This window comes from Populus euphratica, unplaced genomic scaffold (assembly GCF_000495115.2).
Source record: "Populus euphratica unplaced genomic scaffold, PopEup_1.0 scaffold3.1, whole genome shotgun sequence".
In the NCBI taxonomy this organism is placed as follows: Eukaryota; Viridiplantae; Streptophyta; class Magnoliopsida; order Malpighiales; family Salicaceae; genus Populus; species Populus euphratica.
Window position 1 is genome coordinate 3698269 of NW_011499847.1, and position 21200 is coordinate 3719468.

The 21200-nt window shown below is 34.6% G+C and overlaps 4 protein-coding genes across 8 annotated transcripts; 3 read left to right on the top strand and 1 right to left on the bottom strand.

Annotated features, from left to right (window-relative positions):
* The first annotated feature begins 405 nt into the window (after nt 1-405).
* Nucleotides 406-3967, top strand: LOC105107921 (B3 domain-containing protein Os01g0234100-like). Of its 3 annotated transcripts, none has more exons than XM_011002033.1 (8): nt 406-648; nt 739-780; nt 1554-1585; nt 1688-1850; nt 1949-2155; nt 2721-2811; nt 2898-2960; nt 3051-3967. In XM_011002033.1, exons 1-8 carry the CDS (start codon nt 619-621, stop codon nt 3803-3805), a joined length of 1383 nt encoding a protein of 460 aa, XP_011000335.1. In that variant the 5' UTR covers nt 406-618; the 3' UTR covers nt 3806-3967. The 3 variants fall into 3 exon arrangements, with proteins under 3 accessions (XP_011000335.1, XP_011000328.1, XP_011000320.1); XM_011002026.1 differs by having other exon boundaries at nt 406-642; nt 736-780; nt 2721-2825; nt 2894-2960; XM_011002018.1 differs by having other exon boundaries at nt 407-648; nt 2721-2825; nt 2894-2960.
* Nucleotides 3968-4885: 918 nt separating this feature from the next.
* Nucleotides 4886-7699, top strand: LOC105107912 (B3 domain-containing protein At3g19184-like). Its single transcript, XM_011002007.1, has 7 exons — nt 4886-5124; nt 5271-5372; nt 5508-5539; nt 5656-5818; nt 6127-6333; nt 6759-6903; nt 7354-7699. The coding sequence occupies exons 1-7, from the start codon at nt 5002-5004 to the stop codon at nt 7362-7364; spliced, it is 783 nt and encodes a 260-aa protein (XP_011000309.1). The 5' UTR covers nt 4886-5001; the 3' UTR covers nt 7365-7699.
* A 1215-nt stretch (nt 7700-8914) lies between these two features.
* LOC105107904 (B3 domain-containing protein At3g19184-like) lies at nt 8915-11575 on the top strand. The gene is made up of 7 exons (XM_011001996.1): nt 8915-9300; nt 9406-9507; nt 9645-9676; nt 9798-9960; nt 10268-10474; nt 10845-11019; nt 11317-11575. Exons 1-7 carry the CDS (start codon nt 9178-9180, stop codon nt 11325-11327), a joined length of 813 nt encoding a protein of 270 aa, XP_011000298.1. The 5' UTR covers nt 8915-9177; the 3' UTR covers nt 11328-11575.
* Nucleotides 11576-12064: 489 nt separating this feature from the next.
* NQR (ARP protein (REF)) lies at nt 12065-21179 on the bottom strand. Of its 3 annotated transcripts, none has more exons than XM_011001975.1 (19): nt 21058-21179; nt 20681-20854; nt 20385-20566; nt 20190-20295; nt 19981-20057; nt 19328-19415; nt 18781-18970; nt 17983-18109; nt 17351-17431; nt 17113-17214; nt 16836-16931; nt 16575-16649; nt 15561-15680; nt 14838-14966; nt 14260-14337; nt 13448-13534; nt 12771-12857; nt 12605-12660; nt 12065-12326 (listed from the first exon to the last, which is right to left on the bottom strand). In XM_011001975.1, exons 1-18 carry the CDS (start codon nt 21110-21112, stop codon nt 12610-12612), a joined length of 1905 nt encoding a protein of 634 aa, XP_011000277.1. In that variant the 5' UTR covers nt 21113-21179; the 3' UTR covers nt 12065-12326; nt 12605-12609. The 3 variants fall into 3 exon arrangements, with proteins under 3 accessions (XP_011000277.1, XP_011000285.1, XP_011000268.1); XM_011001983.1 differs by having other exon boundaries at nt 12065-12322; nt 12601-12660; XM_011001966.1 differs by having other exon boundaries at nt 12065-12660.
* Nucleotides 21180-21200: the final 21 nt, after the last annotated feature.

Sequence of the window (21200 nt, forward strand, 5' to 3'; positions counted from 1 at the left end):
ACAATAGAAAAATATTAATTTAATTTTTTTTTTTTTTTGGCAAAGCCGCACACACTCCCTCTCTTTTCTTTCGTGCATCCTTTTCGGAAAATCTCCCAGCTTAGCCCGTATGTTTTTATCAACTCAGCAAATAAGCCCCCAATATAAGAGTTTCATCACATTTACCCTTATGCTCCTCACTTTTTGTCAACTCAGCCCAATTCAATTGAGCTATAAACAATATGGTCTCTTCATGTAAGATAAATTTATAAGGGTTTCTTTGCTGAATTGACGCAAAACAATGGCAGGTTTCCTTCCTTTTTGTTTTGTTTTCCCTTGGGGGGTATGGATGTCGGGCTACCGAATAGAAAGAAACCCACTTGATAAAACCAATAGTCGCAAAGGCCTAGCTCAATCCTTTAAAGAACGATAATAAATATATTTAAAATTTGGCTCCATTTTCAGAGAAGTGACAATGCAGGCTTAAAAGAGTGGTAGACAGTACAAATTTCAAATTATCGGTCTTTTCATCTTCTCCTTCGTCTCAGGCCTTGTTTCACGTTCACATATATTAAAAGTTTACCCCTTTTCTTTGACGCACCTTCTTCTTCTTGTTGGTTACCACGATCTTCACCAAGCATGGCTGTTCTTCAAGTAAACAAACAGAAGGTCATCTCTCCCTCCCTCTCTCTGTTTAGTCCCGTGCTTCGGCAACTTAGGTTGTTGGTTAATTGTGTGGGTTTTGAGTTTACATTGCAGGAAAAGCGAGAAAGGCCACCGAAAGTGAATGGAATAACAAAGGTTTGCTATTTTTTGTCTCTCTTTTTCTTTAAAAACTAGAACTTATATGCCCAGTTGTGTTATTTTCCCTTTTTTTTTTTTTTTTTGGGGGGGGGGGGGGGTTGGGGGCGCGGCTCTTGTTGGTGAATCACTGTTGATGTTCTGGGCTAAGTGAGCTAGCTCAGTTTGTTTATGTTTTGAAGATGAATACCCTTAAGAAACTGATCAATGTTAGCTATTGTCACTAGGTATTCTTAGCCTAATTTTGTATTCACAAAACTGGTTTCTATTTTTGGTCTCGGAAAATGGTTTTTTAAGTATTTAATTTTGATTGTCTCTCTGATCACTTTTTTTGTTTTGAAATGGAAACAATTTGAAGGGTACAACCATGTTAGCCTTTAGTAATAGCTGAAAGTAACTGAAAATTCTTTCAAGTATGGGTGAATGTGTACTTCTCATTTCACAGAAATGATAATTCTGTAGTTTAGATGAACTAGAAGGGTTACTTTGAGGGGATGCACTGAAAGAACAAATTTGGAAAACATTATTGATGAAATTGAAAGCAGCCTTTACAGATGGAAAGCTAATTCATAATCTACATGTTTTTATGCTCTTGTGCTTTTTGAAAACAATAACAAACAGAGCGAAAGCAATAACAGACGGCTGCTTAAAACATTCTTGTCCTCACCAAGAAAATCATTTGTATTCTGATGCACTACTGAAAGTTCTCATCTTGTTTAAATGTTAAAAATGGTAAAGCTCGATTGATTAGAGAATTGCCAATTCTTGAACAGGTACCGAGTAACCTTTCTGTGAAGTCTGAAAGGTCAGTGGTTTAAATTCAGAGGCTATCTAATATTCCTTTAACTGTAAGAAGCAGCGTTGTATTGTAATCTGCACAATGTTAACTTAATTTTACTCTCTACAGTCACACATCGAAGAGAGCCAAAATTGATGACCTATATGATAATGAGGAAGTTAAATCTGATGTCATGATGCGAGCGAAAGAAATTCAATCTAATCTGTCACCTGAACTCCCTAGCATCATAAAGCATATGCTACCCTCGAATGTTACCAGAGTATTTTGGCTGGTAAGCTTCAAGCTGGTTCTATTCTTTTGTTGACAGTTTTTATAGTTTATGATATTTGATTCTCCAAGTGTTCTGAATGGCCAACTTTTGGATGGAAGCATTTTCCGAAGAGATTTTGTGAAGCATATTTGCCGAAAGAGGACACAATGATTGTTTTAGAAGATGAAAGGGGAAAAAGTTATGAAACAAAATATCTTGCACGCAAGGTGGGCCTTAGTGCTGGATGGAGAGGGTTCTCCATCGATCACAAAATAATGGAGGGAGATGTTCTGATTTTTCATTTAGTCGAGCCTGCCAAATTCAAGGTAATTTTATGAATCTTAATCTTGACTGCACAATTGCTGGATTACTTTATTTCAATTGCTACTCTCTAGGGTCCTCAAATAAATTGAATGAATTTATTTGCTTCGAAAGTTTCAGGATTGCTTCGAGAAACAAAACTTTAAGCCAACAGACATATAAATTGTTTTTTACTATTTGAAGCCTTGGAGAAGCTGGATTCTAGTAGGCAATTTAGATGCTAAATCTTTATCTTTCAAGAATAAGAAAAGAAGGTAGTAGGGAAATTTTATGTAGTGATTATACATATAGCCTCATGATCCTAGTTTAGATTCGTTGGATTCCTGGCTATCTTCTGCATCTTGTGAGAGTTGGAATTTGTCAGCTCTTGCCTTTTCAAATACCTGCAGCCTTAACTTTGCCAGGCACATTGATGTGAATCAACGCATCACAGAATAAGCGAGGACCAGAAACAGTTTCCTAAGCCTAATGCATGCGGATTGTGAGACACCATTCGTGAATGCTATTTTGCATGGATATCTCTTTCTACAAATTCTATTATTAATTCTATTGCTGTTTGGCTTCATTTAGGTCTACATTGTGAGAGTAAATGATTCAGAAGAAGTGGACGGTGCTCTTGCCCTTTTGAAATTGGAAGCTGGTGTCAAACAAATGGGTCCTGGTAAGTTTCAAAGTTCTGAATTCATATATGCTCACTTATCAATTATTAACGGCAGAGAGCATTATTTTATCTTTCATCTTCCTCAGAAGAAGTGGATGGTGCCCTTGGCCTTTTAAAATTGGAGGCTGCTATTAAACAAATGACTCCTAGTAAGTTTCAAAATTCAGCACCCGCTTTGGCTCACTTATCAATTAGGAATGACAGAGCATTGTGTGATCTAACATATCTTCGTTATCTAGTCAATGAAGCAGTTCTTGTAGAAAAACTGAGCAAGGTAAGCGGAGAGATGGAAGATCTGGATTTCAAACATCTATCGCACGACAATCTGGAAAAGAACAATGAAAAGAACGTCAAGTTGGCCTGTCCTACCACCTTTGGGCCTATATCAGATCCGTATGAATATGAAAGTGAAGATCTTGGCTCGGAAACTACAGATGGAATCAGATTGTCAAATTCTGCTGTTGATTTTAAAGAAGTGAAATGTTTCGAGGATTTTGACATTCTTGTAAATGGCTTGGTAATTAACAGTGAGCTCTCCAAACACCTTCAAACCAAGTATTATGAGCTTTGCTGCAGTCAAAATTCCTTTCTCCATGACCATCTTCTTGATGGCCTTAACTGTAAACTGGTTGTTGGAATGCTTTCCGAGACTATCCATATTGCAGATGCCATTACAGCTTCAAAGCTTACTGCTTCTCTGGAAAGCTTTGCAATTTGGGAGAAGACTCTGAAAGCCTTTGAAGGCTTAGGAATGAATGTCGGTTTTTTGCTTGCTAGGTTGGGACAGCTTATGCACCTATCTGCTAAATCAAAGAGGTATGAGGAAGCTACTCTGCAAAGAGTGAACGCCAAGGAGGAGATGACAACTCTTGAGGCAAAGCTTTTGGAAGTGAAAGACACTATAAATAGGCTAGGCGTTGAGATTGAGAAATTAGTGGTGGATTCTGAGAACCTAGAGCTTAAGTTCCAAGAAGTGGCTGAAGCTCCATGGTGATGAAATGACTGGCTTGTTTCTAGTTTTGTCGGATAACAAACCCGTTTATGTCAGTGTCCTTCAATGTTTTTGTGAAGCATTCATTCACCACTCAGAATGCTTCCCTAAATACTAGAAGAAAGCAAGATTGAGTGATATGTTACAAGAAAATTTTGTGGGGCCTTTCTTGTGTGCATTGTAAGAAAATAGAAGCAAAGTGAAAATAACTAAACTATAAAAATAGCGAGTGATTCTCTCTTGCATTTACAAAAGTCGTCCGTTGGGTATAGTTTTTTTCTGCAAAGACTCACTTAGTAAAACGTAAAGATTATCTTGTATTTTCGTAATGTAGTTATGACAGTTACAAACAGTCAAAAGTATGGTTTCAATGACAAAAACAAAAAGGTTTTGTTGCGGAAGAGAAGAAAAAAAATACTATTCAAGTCATAACAAATCATCTTTAAATGATTCTAAATTTATAAATATTTATATTTATTATTCCATTGTATATACTATTTCATTATTTTATAAACTTGAATAATAAATTATAATTATAATCCCTTACCCTTCCAATTGGTATATTTAACTTTTGTTTGGTATTTTATTTTAAATAAGAGTTCAATAATTTTTTTAATATTTTTAAATTATTTTGATACAATATTAAAAATATTTTTTTAAAAAAATATTTTTTTAATATATCATTAAAAAAAAACAATACTATATCAACAACTATACCTTATAAATTTAGCATATGTTTGAAAATATCATGTAAATTATATTTTTTTTAATTTTAAAAAATAATTTGTTAAAATACATTTTTTTTATATTTTTAGATTATTTTAATATATTAGTATTAAAAATAATTTTTAAAAAATAAAAAATATATATTATTTAAAAAAAAAAACATTTTAAACCAGAATTGTTATCATAATTTCAATTATACCCTTATTAGACCTCCTCCAGTCAGGCGAGGTAAAGATGAGACTCGATCGTACCGTTGCTGGCCTGAGCCAGATTTTGAATTCAAACAAAACTAGTAAAATATTAAATCTGTACAAAACCAAAAAATAAAAATAAAAAAAAAGGAAAGGAAAGGAAACCAACTGTCCTGTTTTTTCTTCGTCGCTTCTTCACATCCTATTCAAGTCTTTTTTTCATCAATAACAAAGAGAAAAGGGGGGTTGGGTTTTTTGAATCAGAAAGTGTGACACAAAAAAATGGCGAAATCAAAGCAAACATACGAGGAAATCAGGCAAAAGAGGATGGAGGAGAACAAGAAAAGGATGGAAGAGCTCAACCTCACAAAGCTTTCTCAAAGTCTCCTTTCTAAGCCATCTCCGGTACGTACATTTTTTTTGTAAAAAAGGTGCTTTAATTTTCGTCTGTGTGTGCATTTGCTAATGTGTTTTAATGGATCTTCTCTTCTTCTTCTTCTTCTTCTTCTTCTTCTCTCTTGTTTGAATGTGATGTGATAATAATTGAACAGGTGAAGAAAGGCAATCCCAGAACTTTTAGGCCAGCAGCGGCCTTAACTCCTGTGAGAAGATCGACTCGAGTTGCAGACAGGCCCACTGTTAGCTATAAAGAAGTAAGTATTTTGGCTTTTGAATAGCAAAAGCTTACATTTTTTATTTCAAATTCCAGACCTTTGAGATGCCATGTTCTATTTTTGGGCTAAAATTCAGTGGTGGTGTAATTGAAAGTATCTTTTGTTTTCTAGCAGTTACCAGTGGAAACTTTGGAGAGAACCAGAAGGTTTGTTAGCGGAACTTTTTTGTTTAAAAGATTGAGGGCTTGTAATCTTGGTGGATGTTTTTATGCAACTATGATTATGTAATTCTTATGTTTTTTTATGTTCATTTGTATTGTAGAAGCTACAGTTACCGAAGGAGAGGTTTTGGGGTTTATGCTTCTAGTGAAGCGAGGGCGTCTGCAATTGATAAAGCAGAACAAATTCAGTCACGTTTGGGAGCTGATTTCCCAAGTTTTCTAAAACCCATGGTCCAATCACATGTCAGCGGATGCTTTTGGCTGGTAAGAAATCAGTGGTTTTGCCTCGTTATTGTAACTATAGAAAGCTAGAAGGAAAGAATCTTTCTTTTGAGAAAGTTGCTGGCTTGTAAACAGACCAATTATCAGTACATTTTTTCCCTTTTCAGTAGATACCAATTGAGAAACTGAAGAGGTAAAAATTTGGAGAAATAATTTGTCAATTTTGGCCCTTTTCATGTTCAATGATCATCATGTCCTTGTTCTCCAAACAGTAAAGATGGTAGGTAATTGCATACTCAGATTTTACTAGGGGATTGGGGTTTTATGAAATCGCTGAACGTATCTATCAGGGCCTGCCAGTTTACTTCTGCAAGTCGCATCTTCCCCTTAGGGATGAAATGATGACTTTGGAAGATGAAAATGGAGATGAATTCCAAACGAAGTACCTTGCTCAAAAAACTGGTCTTAGTGGCGGATGGAGAGGGTTTTCCATTGATCATGAACTCGTTGATGGAGATGCATTAGTATTCCAGCTAGTCAGCCCTACAAGATTTAAGGCAAGCACCTTAATTCACTCATTAAAACCTATGCTTGATTTGTTTTACAATAGGCTTGGGCAATGTTCCTGGTGCAATGTGATTAATCTCTTGTTATATCTCAGTTGATACAGAATCTTTGACTGGTGTGCATTTGAATTGTGGTTTAAAAGTAAGTTCTATGATTTAGATATTGTGCAGCAGGGTAAAATGCTAAACCTTGGACTGTATGCAAACATTGCCCCATCGGACCAAGATGGAATTATTGCCTCAGTATATTGCTACTGGTTCATGTCCTGTTATATGCTTGGCAGGCCTGCCTAAACAGAATGATGTCTTAACGAGTATTATTACCCATTTTTTCTGCTACGCTTATGTAGATGGAATTACAGCCACATGAGTATTCTATGCGTCTCAATTCTCTTAGTTGCAACTCTTTTTATTAGGTGTACATTGCAAGGGCATATGATTCAGAAGACAACGAAAACAAGGCAGACATGGAAGAAGACAATGAAGGGAAGGAAAACATTGACAATGACAAGAATTCAGATTCCAAGCACTTGGATGTGATAGCCAAACGAACCAGAGCAAGTAATTGCTTTTCAACCCTTCAAAATCTTCAGAAGTTTTCCATGATAGGAAATCAATCCACATAAATAGTCATATTAGTAGTTATATAATAGATTCTGATCCCTAAATTGAAATGCGAGTACCTGTTGGGATGCGTTACAGTTTGAGCTTGATGTGAAAATTTATGTTCTAACTGGGAATCCCCATCAACGCTAACATTTAAAAAATGATAGGAATACTTTGTGGAAATTTGATAGGCAAAAAAACACTTCACTTGAAGGATTCTTGAACTGCTATCAAGAATCTTTTTCTTGTTTACTGCCATTCATATGCTGGCATAGGTAAATTTTGGTACTGGGCAGAAATATTTGAAGACAAAAATGAAGTATTTGATCAATTCGCACCCACGTTCATATCACCTTGAAACCATTTTACAAGTTTCTGACTCGGATATATTATTGCTTTTGCCAGGCAGAAAGTAGCGTTTCATGATGCGGAGAAGCAGCAAGTTTCCATCTCCGCAATATAAGAGCTAACCTATTGTGGAGAAATGAATCTTTTGTTTGGCTTGGCTTGTCTCTGCAACATGCCATTGTGGAGTTGAAAGGCACTCGCTAATTACTGATTAGATTTTGTCAAGTAGCATAGAAACAGTGGCTGAGAACTGAGATTCATAACATTCTGTCAACTTCATCGATTGTTGTTAGGTTATTGAATCGTCCCAGAGGAGAGCTGCCAGTTTGTTAGTATTGCTTGTGAAAATAACGTGAACCAGAGCTTAACAACTGAAATGAGATTGTGGATGTTTTGAACAAATGAAGTTTTGGACCAGATACGGCTACTGATTAGATTTATTCGTTGGAGTCCCCTCCTTTGACTTAACGGGGAGTTGTTTTGAAAAATTCGAATTTTTTTGAAAGTGACTTTTATTTATTTTAATATTAGCATGCTATAACTATATATATAAAAAATAGTTATAAAAAAATGAAAAGCATTTTTTATGCAAAGAGAGTTTATATGCATGGATCCTATGCTACAAGGTAGTAAATTTTTGGTTCGCAATGAAATTAGACGCAGAAAGATGAAAGTTGGAGGTAAAAGGATATTTAAGAGGTGTGGTAGATGTTGTTTTTAAAATATTTTTATTTAAAAATATATTAAAATAATGTTTTATTTTTATTTTTTAAAATTTATTTTAATATTAGTGTATAAAAAGAATTTAACAAATAAAAAATAAAATTTTTTAAAAGCATGATTCGATTGTAATCTCAAGCATAACTGAAAAAATTCGAACTTTTTTTAACGAGGATAATATTTTTTTTAAAAAAATAATGGTTCATTTATAAATCAAAATTACTGATAAGAGAGTGTCGTATGATTTTTATTTGATCAAATCAATTAAATTAAAAAAATAATTAACCGTTACAAAATGGACTAGAACACATTTTTGTATTTTAATTTTATTAGTATATTAGTCATATTATTAAGATATTTATTTAGATAGTAAATGAATTTGTTTTTTCAGTTATTATTTTATATTTAAATAACTATGAGAAATAATTTTTTTTATAGATATATAATTTGTAATATGAATGATATACTTAAAATCTAATTAAAAAATAATACTTTTTTTTTTATATAAAAGCTAGCTAATAATAAGCAAGGATAATAACTTAAACTTGATGGATAATAGATAAGATATAGATATTATTAAACCCGATCTGAAATATGTTAAAAACTAATTTAAAATATATATTTATATTATATAAATATATTTATAAAATTTTTAGATTTTTTTAATATAACATGATATATACTTAATAATGACATAATATATATATATATAGTTTTATTTTATTTTTTATTAATTAATAAATAAATAGTAGATAATAGCTATTTATTGGATATCTAAAATTCAATAAATAGTTTATAAATATTTAAATTTATTAACTGATAAATAATAAATAAAATATAAATATTAAAAAATACAATTCAGAAAATAAAAATAGCCAAAGAGGCGCACTTCTCAAAAATATAAGAAAATGAAAACCCAAAATCTAGTTGAGGACACGCACTAGGTTTTGAATTCAAACGCTACTAAACAAGGCGCTTATTAGGACAACTCACCACTCCACCACTGTCCTTCCATACAGAGAGAGAGAGAGGCCGACAGAAAATACATTTAGGAAAAATAATCGATATTCAATTGTTTACTTTCTCCTCAACTTTTCATTTCAAGTCCCTTTTTTTTCACTCTAATAATAGGGGGGAAAGAGTTCATCGTTCTAACAAAAAATGATGCAATCAAAACAAACGTACGAAGAAACCAGGCAAAAGAGGATGGAGGAGAACAAAAAGAGAATGGAAGAGCTCAACCTCACAAAGCTATCTCAAAGTCTCCTTTCCAAGCCATCTCCAGTGAGTACACGCAGTAAATGCTTTTACTCGAGTAATTATTTTGTGTAATGGGTTTTTTTTTCCTAGTATGTTTATGGAGAGATTCTGTGGTAATTAAATAAACAGGTGAAGAAAGCGAAGCCCAGAATTTCTAGGTCACCACTGGCCTTGACTCCAGTTAGAAGGTCGAACCGGGTTGCACACAAGCTTCCTGTTAGCTATAAAGAAGTAAGCTTTGGTTTTTGCAACAATGACAGCTTAATTTTTTATATTAAAGTTTAGACCGCTGAAATGCCGAGATTGATTTTTGGGCTGATATATAGTGGTTAGTTTATTGAAAGCAAGTAACTTTTGATTTCTGGCAGGTTCCAATTGAACCTTTGGCGAGACCCAGAAGGTTTTATACTTGGACCTTTTTTTCTCAAAAAAAAAAAGAGAGAGATTTTGAGTACTTTAACATTTTGTTGGGTGTTTGGTAACTTGTCTTATGTGTTTTGTGAGTGGCACTTGTATTATAGGAGCTATCAAAGGAGGGATCTCTTGAATAGAGTTTATGCTTCTGATGAAGTAAGGATATATGCAATTCATAGGGCAGATCAAATTCAGTCAAGTTTGGGAGCTGATTTCCCAAGTTTTGTAAAACCTATGCTCCAATCACATGTCACTGGAGGGTTTTGGCTGGTAAGAGTCCATGGTCTATCTAATTAATTTATAGCTCTAGAGAGAGGGAGAGAGGTTGACTTTGTTTTTATTAAAAAATGGTCAGTTTACGAAGGTAATCCCAGAACTAAAAAGTTTCCGGTTTTTAGTAATTATCTCCCTTTTAATGTACCATGTACACGCAAGATTTTACTGTCCTCCAAGTAGTAATTTGTATAATCAAGCTGATCATTAATATTTGTATGATTAATTTTTTTCTACAAAAGATGGGAAGTTCATGAAATTTCTGTCATTAGGTCACTAACTGTGATTTCAATGTTACCAATAGGGTCTGCCGGTCCCCTTCTGTAAGGCTCACCTTCCCCATTATGATGAAATGATCACTTTGGAAGATGAAAATGGAGATGAATCTGAAACGAAATACCTGGCTGGAAAAACTGGTCTTAGTGGGGGATGGAGAGGTTTTGCTATTGCCCATGATCTAGTTGATGGAGATGCATTGGTATTCCAGCTTGTCAGCCCTACTAAATTTAAGGTGCGCCTTCACACCCTTAAAACTTGTACTTGATTTATTTAACAATATTAGGCAGAGACATTCTTGAACGCCGTGTGCTCGACCTCCATAACATTTCTGTCAATAAGGATGTTTTGTTTTCTGGCTCAATGCAAAATTGGCTGGAGCATGCAATTTTAATGATGCAAGCTACATGCTGAGCTCCAAATTGTGTGCAAGTATTGTCCCATTTGAGTGAAGAAGGATCAGCCTCCCTATCTGAGTGATGTTTTAACAGAGTGTTTTTTGTAAATTCAGAACTGTCTATGTTTTCTGCTGCAGTTATGTTGGTGAGCCGTTGTTGTTTTCTATGAATATCAACCCCCCCCCAATTACTACTTTTTTTTACCAGGTGTACATTGTAAGGGCATATGATTCAGAAGACAATGAAGATCAGGAAAACACGAAAGATAATGAAGTCAAGGATAACATGGAGGACAAGGAAGACGAGGGAAAAATTGAAGAAAATGGCAAGGTTTCAGATGCCACAGATTTGAATAGGAGATACCCCAAACGAATCAGAGCAAGTAAGTACTGCTTTTCAGCCCTTCAAAACCTCTAGTAAAAGCAAGTCTTTAGATACCCATTTGGGGAGGGGGTAACCCAATTTCAACATGGAGCAGTTTTGAGATGGATGCCACCACCAATAGTCCAATACACCCCTTGACTGTGGCATCTAAATCAGATGTTCCTCCGGGCTTATTTCTTCTAACACATACCAGAAATAGAAAATTGAATGCCCCGCCACAAAATCAATAGATCACACAAATTTGGATGAAAATCAATTTACAAGGTTCATGTCTTTTATTATTGCTTTTTGACAGGCAAAAAGTAGCGTTCGCTATAGCTGGGGAGCAGCAAGTTCCTTTGGTTTCAGCGTAGGAGCTAATCTATAATGGAGAACTGACATTTTGGTCTTTTGATCCTGTAACGAGCCATCATGGAGTCGAAAGGCAAGCAGATCATTATCATTTTGTAGCATAGAAACAGTGGTGAAGAACTGCACTTGTAATATCATTGCTTGCTTCGTGATTATTTTAGGTTATGTTTAATGAAAGTCGACTATCTCACTTCTTGTCTGTCTCGATAAAATCTTGTCGTTACAATGGCAGTGCCCAAGGAATTTTTTCAGTGATGTACTTAGAGTGTGTTTGGCAGTACGGTAATAACTGTTTGTCAAATAATTTTTTATGGTAAAATACATGTGAATAATTTTTTTATTTTTTAAAAATTATTTTTAACATATAAATTTTATTAAAAAAATAAAAAAAATTAAAATGTTTTAAAAACACAGACAGAACTGCGTTTTCAAATAGTTTTTTAATCAGTGTGGGTTGTGAGATCAGCATGAACTAAATAAAGCAAGCAACATGATAGTTCTTTAAGCTTAGAATTCAAAACCATTGAAAATATCTACCACGATGAAGGCATGAAGTAGTTTTTCCTTTGAATTTTTTTCTTAGAAGAATGAAAGAAAATGGAGAGCGGACAGTAGTCAAAAACAGAAGCACGCATTAAACCCCAAAGAATGTTGCGAGAAGGGCTGTGAGGCCATGAGTGCACTGGCTGCTAAACTAATATTGTGCCTCCAGCTAAAACTAGAATCATTTGAATCAATCAGCTCAATTTTTCATTTCATACAGTCTTGGTGAGTAATTAAAATCCATTTAATTAACGTAAAAAAAAAAATCCATTTGCATTACAAAACGGTGAAACTGTTGAAACTCAAACCTTGGTAAAAGGTTTCGTTATTGTGGTTTATTTGACAGAACTCAACAGATAAGATGATCTGGATTGACCCTTCAATTTCTTTTGTCGTGTCCGCTGATCCGCATAACAGATAGCAATGCTCTAATTATACTCAGAAACAGAGGTCTATGTGCTCGATCTCAGTGAAAATCCATATCACCACTCTTATCCCCCGGCCATATTTAATTTCTATTCGATTTGCACTTAACATGTTGGCTCTCCACTTTGATTGATTTTCGTAGGATTGTTTAACTTGCATCTTTGGACCAGCTGCAAACCCAAAGTGAGATAGGGTTGAATCTTCTTCCAACCATAAACTAATTTATTAAAACCAGAGGTGGCCGTTGAGGTAATTTCACAGCAAATGCTCATAATTTTGACTTTTGTTCACTGAAGCTTGGATCGATGCAGACGACAACCTGTAAAATATATGTTGTAAAGCATTGAGCCATCTTGTGATCATGACCTTTTAAAAGGAAAAACATAAATAAAATGAACTGGAGCATAATAAAGTCAGCATCCTGCACACCTTGCCAACACTTTTACCCGAGTGAAGGTACTCAACAGCATCCGCAACAGAATGGACACCTTCAAATCTTTCTTGGTCTAACACAACCTGTTACAATTGAATAAAATCAGTTCAATCTTATGAGTTCAAGTTGACGAGCAATGATGTTTGTGTACGAGACGGTGTTTGCAAATGATATTAACATCTTAAACAGGTTCCATTTTAATTGGAGGAGAACTCCCTTCACTTCCTCTTGTATGGCTTTAATCTAATACTTCCTACTTCACTCACCATTATTAGTCACTACTTAAGCTTCTAGGCTGCATCCAAACTAAAAGGATGTGATGAATTTGTAGAACTTGCAAAACAATACACAAAGTCTATTTAGTTTTGGCCATGCATAAAAGGCAGTAGAAGAACACAATTTGTTCAAATCAAAGAAATCAGCAAGTGCTTTGGAATAGAAAACCAGTGAGTGCGAAGGAACAAAATTATCACCTTTATTCATCTCAAAGATAGAAAGAGGAAAGGTAGAAGGTGAGCTTGAAATAGGACCAGTTGCCAACAAAGCAATTTAAAATATCATCTTTGGACCAGTTGCCAACACAGCAATTTAAAATATAGGCTCATACAGCTATCATAGTTTGAAAAAAGAACAGAAAAGTCTTTGAAATAATAGAACCAAAAGAAAGAATTACCTTGAGCTTTCCAGAAGCGAACATGTTATATAGTCTGTCTAGATGTTGTGCCCACAAGTGAGTATGTTGTAGAAGGAAAAACCCAGCCTGTAATCCACAAAAAGGAATCAAAGGCGGTCAGTATTTTTATCTCGTCCAAGATAGTTCATATAATGCTCCACTTGATTGCTGATGATCATTCAGTTCTAGCGAGAAGTACAAGGTTCATATATCTTTTCCATATCCTAAGAAGGCAGAATACGCTGTGGTACATCCATGCTTCCATTGGCAAAAGCCAAGGCAAATCAAGATGCACAAAAACTCTACGCATCATAAGGGAAGAAAATAATTGGGTGCATTCAGATATGTAGAAGCAAGCAATGTGCATACTTATAGGAGCTTACTACAAGCTAGTATATTCCACAAAGATGGGTTGTGAAATTAGTTCGAAAACAACAACTCTAACCCTTTAAACTTGACATACAGAACATTTTAGTTGCAGCAGTTGAGCTTGGGTAATTTTTAGAGTTTTCAGGTTTGAACAATATCATCAAGATTAGTATTCACTTGAAAAGTATATTAAGTTAGTGAACATGGGCAGGTGGTAATTCTAACTGGCCAAGTAATGGAATTACAACAATTTAAAAAGCAAGATGTTCTTGCAACGCATACAAGAAACAAAATCATGTTGAATAATCACTACTCAACTGAGAAAGGACATCAAAATATTCCACGAAACATGAAAGGTAGAATGTAAAATAATGAACTTTAGATTCATAAAATGATATGGAAGTGTGTGATGACACCACATTCATAGTCTAGCAGCTACATACCACAGTTTGACTTCTTGCTAAAATCTTCTCACAGAGTCCTGTATAATTAGCTGGTGTCCATCCATGCTCTCCTTGATACTGGGAAAAAAAAAGAATGAATCAGCTTATGGACAACATATACTTTACAACATCAATTAAGGCAAAAGATATTGCAAATTGTCAATTGCACATCAATATGATTATTCAATTTGGAATATAAGAAATCTAACATGAAGTGAGGAATGGGAATTGACATGATTATGTTGACCGCATAAATTTGAAATAGCATTGAGTTTGTCCATCAACTTCCATAGAGATGATGATGGATTTCATTTTACACAAGTTATTTTTCATGTTGATAAGGTAAGAACACACACAAGTTTTTCTCCCAGCTCTGTAAACATGAGCATCACAGGCTAAAGTAATTAGTAGTTTGGCTTCACAAAAGGTACACCAAGGTGGTGTGCAAACAACATTCAAGTAATTTTAAAGTTTGTGATAAAACTAGATGCAGTAATTTTTTTGTACTTTAAAAATGAGAAAAAGGAAAAATAAAATTTAAAATACAATCAATTGAGACGCTTGTCAAGAAAAGCAACCTGAGAAATCATTCCGATCACAATGAGTCGTCCGTGCATCGCAAGAGCATTCAAGCATAAATCAAACATGTCACCACCAACAGATTCATAGATGATGTCAATACCTTTTGGAAACTCCTTTTTTAGAACCTGGCAGAATTGAGACATAAAATTCCTCAAAGCACAGCAATCACAAGAATTTAATTGCAAGATTCATGAAATTTCTATGCTCAGATCCCACAATCTCCTATACAAGTGTGAGATTTACTCGGCAATAGTGAAGCCCTTTTGCACATTTAATAATACAGCTCACTTATTACAAGCCCACAACAGCTTTGTTCCATATTTGTGCAAGAGAAACACAACTAAATAAAAATTCTTCAGTATTGGCTCTAAATTTTTTATGCAAAATAGGATCATATTTCTTAGAGATGTTTTAACTTTCCGACTTAAACAGTGTGCCAGCAACTGCATCCAATCTCCTATAAAATCCCAATTGTTTGGAACTCTCTTTTTTTTGGAATGGAATATTTACAGAATCCCCATAAATATGATCAGACCTTATTCCATGTGATTTAACTCTTTCTTATTCTTAAGCAAGTCCACATGCATGGGCTTAATTCTGCACAATTTTGATAAGACTAGTGTATTTGTTGGGAGGAGGTAGGAAGGAGCGGGGATATCAGGCAGCCCTATTTGATGAATCAGTAATTCATTGTATGGCATAAAATCACACATACATACCATTTTAATATCTTCAGCTTTATAATCTATGACTCGATCAACTCCCAGTTGTTTTAAAAGAATTGCCTTTTCATTACCTCCACAAGTTGCAACAACTGTATTTCCTGCCAATTTTGCTAGCTGCAAGTCAAGTATTCACAACATTTAACCATTGCCCATGTGAAGATGGAGATCAATGATTCGGCAAAGAAGGAAAGTCCTTTGAACATGGAAAAACTTAAATGAGAACTGCATGTTAAACTACCCATCAAGAAGAAGAAATACATGGGTAAAAGAAAACATACAAAATATATAGCTTATTTTCCAATATTTATGAATGTCATCATAGTTTGCATATCTGTCCACCTCTATCTTGTAGAGACACACTAAAAGTTAAAAGTATTGTTCCAAAATGTTTAGTATAAGGAGAATACCATTGCAGTTCTCTCTTGTTGTTGTAACATCCATTTTTCATGTGGTCTTTACAAATCAATCCTAAACTCTTCTCCTTTTTGTTGGATGATTATCAACAACAGTATATTTGGTTTTTGCAACATGTTAGATAATATAAAACATCATTTGTGGTACTTTTGTGATTGAACGTTGTGGGTCTTTCAGATGGAAGAATTATATTCCTGTGATAAAAACCTAAAGATGTTCAAACCTCAGTCACCTCTGTTCTGAAAGGAACAACACAAATTTTCTTTTATACTCTATACTGCTAATTCTCCAACATATGATCTTTAAAAACAAGTGGAAATTTTTCCAAATGATATTCTAGAAAAGGGTATTTTAGCTGCAATCATAGAATTAGAATTGTTCTTCCTATTCCCAACAAGGATTGAATCTATACGATTTTTCACAACTCAAACATATAATCTGTTTTTCTATTCCAAGTAATTGATATGCTGTTGGAATATAAAATAAATTGAAATAAAAAATATGAAATCATTAGACACAGCCTAAATCACATTCAGCACTGTCTACTTTATGGATGAAGAATTGAAGACCATTCATATATGAAAAAAATTAAACCTGGACAGCAAATTGACCAGTCCCTCCTGCAGCAGCAGTCACAACAACTGTTTCTCCAGATTTCATTTGTCCACACTAGAAGTTCAACCAGAGAAAAATATTGTCAAAGGAAACAACCCAAATCATTGCACAGATTATTATTATATATATTCTAGAAAATAGTGAGACATTTCCGATGAGTGATAACACCAAACCGAATATAAATTAATACAAAAAGAAGCAAGGTAATTGGCCAGAATTAAAATGTGAAAGAAGCACGACCTTTTCAAGAGCAATTGATGCAGTCATCCCTGAAGTCAGCAAGGCAACAACTTCAGGATCTGGTCTAGGGACGGGAAGGATATGTTTTGCTGGAACCTAAATTGAGTACAAAAGCAGTTAAAAGCTTAACACATGCATATTCACAAAATCAACATTTATACATCTAACAATCCTTTTCTTTTTTCTTTTTTATCTAAAAACCCATTTATGATGTAGATAATGAAGCAAGTCTTGCTAATTGCCAAACATTGAAACAATTCTGTTTGGGACTTAATACCACTGTGAATTCAGTATAACTCCCAAAAGTCATGAGTGCAGCAGGAGTGCCAACTTTCAAGTCAGTGACAGATTCCCCCACTGCTGCAATTATGCCCACTGCCTGGAAACAAACGACATTAAAAGTCAGGTAGAAACCATAAATACTAACAGTCTGAAAAATATTATAATTAGTGGCCTCATGATCAAGATTGTCTTAATGGGATTTCAAATTGTCTTAATGGGATTTTAATACACACCTCAAAACCAACATCAAATGGAAGACTGGAGTTAAGGTCTTGGTTCTTGCCAGAGAAATAACGACCTGAGCTGAAGTTCACCTGCTCAAAAGTTCATAGCAAGTCTCTGTTTAGGTATTCAATGCACAAGTGTTTTTGCACACAGATAGAATGCATAATCACATGTCGAGATGGATGGATCATCAATGCTGGTGTCAATTGTACCAAAAGGGGGCAAAACAAATGACTTGACAACATGAGTGTTTCTTTCTCCAGCATTTTTCACAGCCTTCACATTCTTTTTTTATGAAGTGGTCTCTGTTCTCTGAATTAGCTGTTTTCTCTTATCAAATCCTCTCTGAAGTGAAGAAAATAGCAAATAATTTAACACACCTAACCAGTATGGGCAGAATTGTAATCTTCTTCAACAAAAGTTATATTTATGATCGGTCATCTCATGAATTCGATAACCATCCTAGAAGATCTAAATAAAAGTCAAACAATAGTGTTGTTGCTGCAGCTGGTTACTGGTTACACAGTGAACCAAACAGTTCATCTTTTTTTAACAACAGGTTAAAGTCTGGAAACAACAATCAATGACCAAAAAAGAAAATGTCATTTAAAGTAAATTCTTTTGGGAATCATGAACTTACATCACTAGCATTTACACCAGCATAAATGACTTTCACAAGAACTTGATGTGATCCAATGGGTAATCTCAATGGTACGCGCACGATGCGGGTAGCATTGCGAAAATTATGGCTCAAGGTCTGAACAACTCTGAACAGGAAAAAAAAATGTATTGGTCACTGTCACTAACTGATTGGCAGATACTTGCCATGTGAAATGTTCATGATAAAGTAATTGACAAATAGATTGATAAAAAAAATTACATGCATGCTCTCTTCTGTGAGATGGAACAAGGTAATTAAAGAAAACCAAAAAGGCATGAGGCTTATATTTCTCAAATTCAGAAAGTAAGCACCTTACAGAGATGGTAGTATCTTTAAGAACCTGCCATGAAACCAACTCCAAACTTTTCCATGAACCAAGTGGCTAAGCATGTATAATTGGTAAAGAAACAGTGTCTACATGTCATTTACTTATCCATTGTACATACCAATAATTTATACAGCTATTTTTAGCAGTCTTCCACCTTGACTTTGTTTCCATTGGTTAGTTATTTTACTACTCGCATGCTATTGTTGAAATAAATCAGTGAGCTGAGAAAGGTATAGGAGTGTCCATGCAATAATTTTGGACCTTTAAACATGTGGAAAAAAGAATTATAAAGAAAAAGGCAATTTTTGGATGGAAGGGTGGCATCCTATCTTGATGAAGATAAATCTAGCAGAGTATTTAACGAAAGTGAATTAACATTGAATTGAAGTCTAATAAACAGAAACCATTAATAAAAGTGGAAGTTATAAGTTTGATATAACTTCACTCACAGTTTCTCATAACTCAGAGGAAGTTGAAGGTTCACTGGGGCTTGGTATGACACTCTTCTTTTGGAATTTGAAGAACGCACCAAGTATTTTGCTTCTTCCATGGGAGTGGGCCAATACTCCATGCCTTTACGATTTGTAATCCATAGGCAAGAACCAGCTTTACTCTCATCACTGATAAGCTCAAAAACACCTTAAAAAGGCAGAAACATTGGAGTTTCAGAATTTGTCTTTAGAGAGAGAGAGAGAGAGAGTTTCAGTGACAACTGATATCAGAAGCTAGTGTCAGGAAAAAGAACTAGGTTCAGTGACAACTGATATCGTGTATTGTTAAAAATTCTTTCTGACATGTAGTATATAGCAAGCAGTCAATAGGTAAGTCGTGATACAGGGGGGAATTAAAAACAACTAAATAATCTTCAGGAACTTGTACAAGAGATTGGACAAATGTTTCACAAGTACAGGAGTAGCAATCCAATACAGGCATCATTAAAGAATTCTGAACTAATAAACTACTAGTTAATTATATGGAAGAAATATTATACTATACCTTTGATAACCATTTTCATAGGAACAAAGCCTCCCATCATGTCAATAAATTTAGAATCGATTTTCTCTCCCAGCTCTGTTTTGACAAACTGCATCGGATTTTCCAACAAATAAAATAACCATCCATGGTAAGAAGTGCACCCACTGTGTGCTTGAATATTCATACAAAAAAAAAAAAAAATGCCACAATTTGAATCGATGTTTAGTTAAAAGTTCTTAGAAATGGATTGGGAAGAAAACAAGGGAGACAATTGGTTTCATAGAAATAGATTTATCGACATAAATCAGGAACAGAAATATATAATCCTGATTGTGACACTATTCCACGAAGAATAACAGAGTTGAGCTGATGCTATAGTTGCCAATTTAACTTCCATTCAAAGGTCTGCAGATAGCATGAAGTGATGACCATAGTACAAAGACGCCTAAGCTATTATATGATAAATTTAACTTCTATATTTACTTATGAGACTATGGGATTTTTTTTGTTTATCATGATGAGTCCTATTGAAGGAAAAGGGAAATAAATAGGAAAACGTTATTCCCTTATACCCTTTTAGAAAAAAGAAAGAAAGAATTCCAACCAAACCAGTGAAAGAAAAAATTGAGTAAATAACTAGTAGAACTACAGAAGGTTCGATGTTATAGCCTCACCTCAGGGCAAAGCACATTGATGCGTATACCCCGGCGTTTATACAGAACAAGTGATCTAGTGAACATAACAACACCACCTGAGAAACAAATCTTATGAGCATCGGAGTATTTGAGATGGAAATTCATACACTTGTCCGGATTATTCATTGATTAGGATAAAAAAGTACGCAGTGATCAACACAAAGTTGATGGAAAGGAAATCACCAGACCTTTAGAGCCAGCGTATATAGGATCATTATACATTGGATAAAGACCAGAAGCAGATCCCAAATTTATAATAACTCCAGGCTTCTGCGCAGCTAGCATACCTTTTATCTGTCCAGAAATTGCAGGTAATAATTATTCAGTAACCAGATATTTTCATGGACAAACAAATGAAAATTGATAAGCTCAAGTAAGATTACCGCAAGGTGAGTACAATCAATTACTGCAAGGAAGTTCACATTAACAGTATGCTTCCACGAATGAGTACCGTCTGTTTTATCTTCATAAAATGGTATGGGATTACTGATTCCAGCACCATTAATACAAATATCCAACCCTCCATATGTTGCCGCATGCTTCTCAAAAGCAGCAGCTAAATCTCCTATTCACATCACCAAAAAAAAAAAAAAATCAACATAACCATCACAATGGCACGACCTTATATGCAATCAAAGTTTAAATTTAAATCCAAAATGATAATTATGAATAAACTTACTTGATTTTGATACATCGCATCTAATAAAAAGAGCAGACGGAAATCCCAAATTGGGATGGAATTTGGCATTCTCTTTCTCGACAAGTGACGCAACTTCCTTTCCTTTTTCTTCAGAGAAATCAATAACAGTCACGAATATCCCCTTCTCTCCGAGAGCTAAACTAAGCGCTCTCCCTATATATGGACAAATCATAAATACATAAAAAAACTAACAGATTAAACATCATAAAATGAAAAGCTGAGCTTCGCTGAATCGAGGATATTCATATAAAGTGAAGCTGATTTTACTAGCAGAAGTTGATTAATTAAGAAGAAAAAAGGGCAGTTTCAGTGATTGATCTTAAGCTGGATAATCACAAACGCGAAAAAGAAAATACCGATTCCAGAGGCACCGCCAGTGACTATAGCTGATAAACCTGGTTTGATTTCCATTTTCTTTTTAGTTGTGGTGAAGAGATTATTTTGTTGGTTTTATAACAGACCGGGGGGGGGGGGGGTGGGGGTGGCAGGGAAAAGGATT